The 4970-nt window shown below is 55.8% G+C and overlaps 1 protein-coding gene across 1 annotated transcript; it reads left to right on the forward strand.

Annotated features, from left to right (window-relative positions):
• The first annotated feature begins 1659 nt into the window (after positions 1 to 1659).
• On the forward strand, positions 1660 to 3263 carry APOA5 (apolipoprotein A5). Its single transcript, XM_003418235.3, has 3 exons — positions 1660 to 1708; positions 1807 to 1918; positions 2312 to 3263. Exons 1-3 carry the CDS (start codon positions 1660 to 1662, stop codon positions 3261 to 3263), a joined length of 1113 nt encoding a protein of 370 aa, XP_003418283.1.
• Positions 3264 to 4970: the final 1707 nt, after the last annotated feature.

Here is a 4970-nt window from a genome sequence, read left to right on the forward strand (position 1 = left end):
TCCTGGTTAGGCTATATTTACAGAACAGAAAAATAAATTCCATTTTTTCTTTAAACTACTCTTTGTCCTTTTTTTTTTTTTTTTCCTTTTGGTCACTTGCAGCTGAACCTAATCCTAACTAATACAACCTAAGTCTGAATCAAGTGAATAGAAGTTCTTTAGGGGAAAGGATATTTCAAGGAGAGGGAACAGCACGCACAAAGGCTCCGGAGCCTGAAAGAGGTAGTTAGCTCAGGGAATGTCAGGAGATGAGATTGGAAATGGGTTAGGATGAGCCACAGCAGATAAAGGAGTGGATGGGCAGGACTGTGGCAGAGGGACCTGTGGGAGGTCATGGATGCAGTCAGGACAAGAAACAACTGGGGCTGTGAGGGTGATGGAAACATAGAGGACTGATTCAAGAAACATTTAGAAGCAAAAACTAAGAGTTATGAACACATGTGTATAAGTATGTGGAGTGGGCATGTCATCAGAGAATGATCTGGGCTTTTTGGCTTCCCTTCCTCCAAGTCCCTGTGGGTGGAGTTCAGTTTTTCCCCATGGGAAGAATCCTACTCTTACTCTGATTCCTTGGGCCCAGAGTTTCTGGCCCAGATGCCTCTCTTACCATCTCATCTTCACCCCACCTGGCTTCCCCTGCTTGGTCCAGGATCATTTCATAAAGCAGGAGATGGGAGGGTCTTTAACCCTATAAATGCTGACTCATCCCAGCCTGCCTGAGTGGCCTGTGCTGGAGCAATCGAGGGCTGCTCAGGCTCTGGTCAGCAGCTGGACACCGTCTCTGTCTGTCTGAGGCACAGTAACTCAGGGCAGTTGAGTAAGAGCAGAGCTCTCAGCAGACAAACAATCTTGTTTCCATCGGTGGGCCAGCCAGCAGACCAGTGGGAAGGTTCAAGCTGAAGGTCATGCGGTTTGGGGGAAACTAGGTGAGGAGATCAGTCCCATTCCTAGTAAAACTTTCCACGAAGCACTTCTCCACTGGAGAAGCCTCCTGATACCAGGACACTCATTAACGCTCTGCGTGCCAGGAAAAGGGCAGGAGGTGAGTGCTGGGTGGTAGCTGAGGTCAGCCTTCTTTGAACCTCCACGTGGTATTTACTCAGAGGAATTGCTGCCAGAAGCCCAGGCTCCTGGAGTATAAAGTGGAATGTCTGCTGTCTGTGCCCAGAACTGAGCAGGTGAGCAGCCAGGCAGAGGGGTGAGGGTTGGAGTCCTCAGCAGAGAGCTGGAGGTGGAAAGAAGAAGTGAAGACAACCTCTTGGAGCACTTTAGCAGTGTTACTTCTTCCCTTTCGGTATGCCTTAGTTTCCCCAACCATGAAAAGGGAGGAGAGGTGATGAAGGAGTGACAGAAGTGGCCTAGGAAATTGTCCTGGGCCTTGGGGAGGGTGGTGATGGGAGAACTTTACAAAGTCGTTTGAGTGCCACATTCACACACACTATGTGACTGAGGTGAGAAGGAAGTAATGTGCCCCCCTATATCTGAGGAAGATACCCCTTCTATCTCAGCCACACTCACCTAGACCAGTCGTCTGGAGTACCAAGGAAGGGTTAACAGGTTTTGGGCAGGGTCCCTAGGCAAGTCTCTGTGACAGACATCCCTCCCTTTGCGCCTTCACCTCAACCAGGCCTCCATTCACCTTCCTTCTCAGAGTGGATAATGGCGAACAGGGCTGCAGTTCTGCTCTGGGCTCTTGTCCTCCTCTCAGGTGGGTCTCCAACCCTGGCTTCAGTGTGGGGCTTGGGGTGCAGGCTGGACAGAGGGGCTGTACACCCAGCTCTTAATCACCCCCATCTCTCTCCACAGCGTCTTCAGCCGCCCAGACGCAGAAAGGCTTCTGGGACTACTTCAGGCAGAGCAGCGGGAACAAAGGCAGGGTAGAGCAGATCCAGCAGCAGAAGCTGGTGCGGGAACCCACGTGAGTGGCTAAGACAAGGGGTGCTGGCGAATGGAGCCAAGGGGTGATGTGCTGCCTTGAATTCCTCAATTTTTGCGGTCCTCACTGGACATGGTCCGGAGGGGTGCTAGCCTTGCCCGCCTATCCCGGCCGTCCTGGGTTCTTCAGCGCCCTCTGTGCTTCCTTGGGCAGTGCTGTAGGCCTGGATTTGCATGGGCGATGTGCTCCATTCCGTGCCTGTCTGAGGCCTTACGGCTAGCCCGGGGTAGGACTAGGACACTGAACTCTTGGGCCGCAGCCCTACGTCCTTGGTTCCCCCTCTAGGTTAAGTGCTCAATGTCTCTGGGGCAAAGAAGATAATACTGGTCTTGGAGGCTAGCAGTTTGATGGCCTGGATGTTGTCCCCTCCCCCAGGCGCCTGAAAGACAGCCTTGAACAAGACCTCAACAATATGGGCAAGTTTCTGGAAAAGCTGGGCCCTCTGAATGGGCAGGGGCGGGACCCTCCTCAGCTCCCACAGGATCCAGTGGGCATGCGACAGCAACTGCAGGAGGAGCTGGAGGAGGTGAGGGCACGTCTGGCCCCCTACATGGCCGAGGTGCATGAGCGCGTGGGCTGGAATCTGGAGGGGCTGCGGCAGCAGCTGAAGCCGTACACGGTGCAGCTGATGGAGCAGGTGGCGCTCCGCGCCCGGGAGCTGCAGGAGCAGTTGCGCGTGGTCGGGGAGGACACCAAGGCCCAGCTGCTTGGGGGCGTGGATGAGGCTCGCAGAATGCTGCAGGAACTGCAGAGCCGCGTGGCACACCACACCGGCCGTGTTAAGGCGCTCTTCCACCCGTACGCCGAGCGCCTGGTGACGGGCATCGGGCACCACGTGCAGCAGCTGCACCGCAGCGTGGCGCCCCACGCCCCCGCCAGCCCCGCGCGCCTCAGCCGCTGCGTGCAGGTGCTCTCGCACAAGCTCACGCTCAAGGCCAAGACGCTGCACTCGCGCATCCAACAAAACCTGGACAAGCTGCGCGATGAGCTCAGTGCCTTTGCCAGCGCCGGCGCGGATGGAGCCGAGGAGGGGGCCGGCCCCGATCCCCAGGTGCTCTCTGAGGAGGTACGTCAGCGGCTCCAGGCTTTCCGCCAGGACACCTTCCTGCAGATCGCCGCCTTCACCCGCGCCATCGACCGGGAGACAGAGGAGGTCCAGCAGCAGCTGGCGCCGCCCCCGCCTGGCCACAGTGCCTTTGCTCCTGAATTACTCCAAGCGGACCCCGGCAAGGCCCTGAGCAAGCTTCAGGCCCGTCTCGACGGCCTGTGGGAAGACATCAACCACAGCCTCCACGACCAGGGCCATGGCCGTCTGGGGGAGTCCTGAGGGTCTACTTGCCCAGGTCACCTCCCCGGCTCTCAGTCTGGGAGCCCTGGACCTGAACACCTAGCATGCTCAGTCCTGACAGTGGCCTGTTGGGCGGAGGGTGGAAGACCCTGAGCAGCGAGGCCACAGAAGAGGCTGCTTGCTGCCCTGACATCCCCAGCCTCCTGCGGCTCCCCCATCTGGATGCATTACACTCACCAGGCTTTACGAACCGGCTTCCGGTGCTCATTTGGGAATCCTCATGAGTTGCTCCAGTCAGGGGTGGTGGGAGTGGAGAGGGGAGAGAGACACTGTGTGTGCAGGTCGTTATCTGCAGGCCCATTGTGACTGTGCTGGAAGCCTGTGCCACTTCATCCTTGTGCTTGGCTCCGGTCACTTCTGGTCAGCTTGTGGCCCCCACTCCAGATGGTCCACAGGGAGGAGCTCTTTCTGCCCATGGCTGCCATGACAGCTTCTGTTGGGGGCATAGAAGCGAGAAGGAGAAAAATATGAACGAGAGAGCACGTGCGGAGAGAGTTCCTGCTGGCTCTGAGGCTGGTGGGTAGGAATGGTGGGGGTTATGATACGAGAGGGCAGACAGGTCCTGATGAGCCCTCTAAACTGGGAGGAGGGCTTCTTAAATCCTCTGGGGAGCAGACTATGTGCCCGCCCCACTCCCAGCTCCTCCCTCCTGACTCCCAGGCTGAAACCAGTCTTCTGACTCCAAAGAAATAGATACTTACAGTGGAAGCTTGTTTGCCTGGCGTGTCTCTCATTTCTGTCATGATGGAAAGCAGTGGCCTCATGACTATCCCCGGTGCACGCCCATCACCCACTCGAATTTCTTGCTGCTATTTTTCATTGACCCTCTCCAGTCCTGGTCTGTCAGAGAGGCCTGCCTCTGGCTGGGCTCTGCTTAGGGGCTCTCTGGCTAGATGCAACTGTCTGCCATGGGTGGGAGTGGGCCTGGGCTAGAGAACCTTCCTCTGTACCTGCATTGTTGCCAGCCTGCTTACCATAGGATGGTATGTATAAAGTGCACGCTGTCACCTGAGGAGCTGTGGTCCTGGGGAACCAAGTCTCCTGAGGTGGCTTGTCTCCTTTGTTCCTTCTGTTTCAGACTTTGAATGGTCTCTTAGTGATGATCCCCTTCTTGGGAACCCCCTAACCCTCAAACTACCACCTCCAATATATATATCTGCTCAGGGGCACCAAAGCTTCTCGTAGATCCTCCTGGGGCCTCTGGAATTGAGGGTAAGAGGGGACAGAGGAAAGGGTTGCCACACAGCCCCAGCCCCTTTGCCTTCAGAATGTCCTGTTTAGTACCTTGCACAGGGGTCTCAGCACCTCCTCACCCCCTCATAGCAGACCCCACATTAATCTGGGCCATCATGCCCACAGGTTGAACCTCTTCCCTGACACCCAGCCCAGGGCACCCAGCCCAGGGAAAGGAAGTGCTGGAAAGACATGTTTACAAAAAAAGAGCTTGTTGTTGATTAGTTAGGAAGTGGGGAGGGGTGAGTCAGCTGGGGTTGGAAGCGGTGGGATGAGGGGGTGAGAGTAAAAACGGGGGTTGTATATTGGAGTCTGGAATTTGGAGAGGTGTTTATGAGAGGGACAAATAGGAAGCAGGAAGAACCGAAAGGGAGATGGGGATTGTCTTAGTCGTCTAGTGCTGCCATAACAGAAATACTACACAAGTGGATGGCTTTGACAAAAAGAAAGTTA

Source organism: Loxodonta africana, chromosome 15, assembly GCF_030014295.1.
Source record: "Loxodonta africana isolate mLoxAfr1 chromosome 15, mLoxAfr1.hap2, whole genome shotgun sequence".
Taxonomy (NCBI): Eukaryota; Metazoa; Chordata; class Mammalia; order Proboscidea; family Elephantidae; genus Loxodonta; species Loxodonta africana.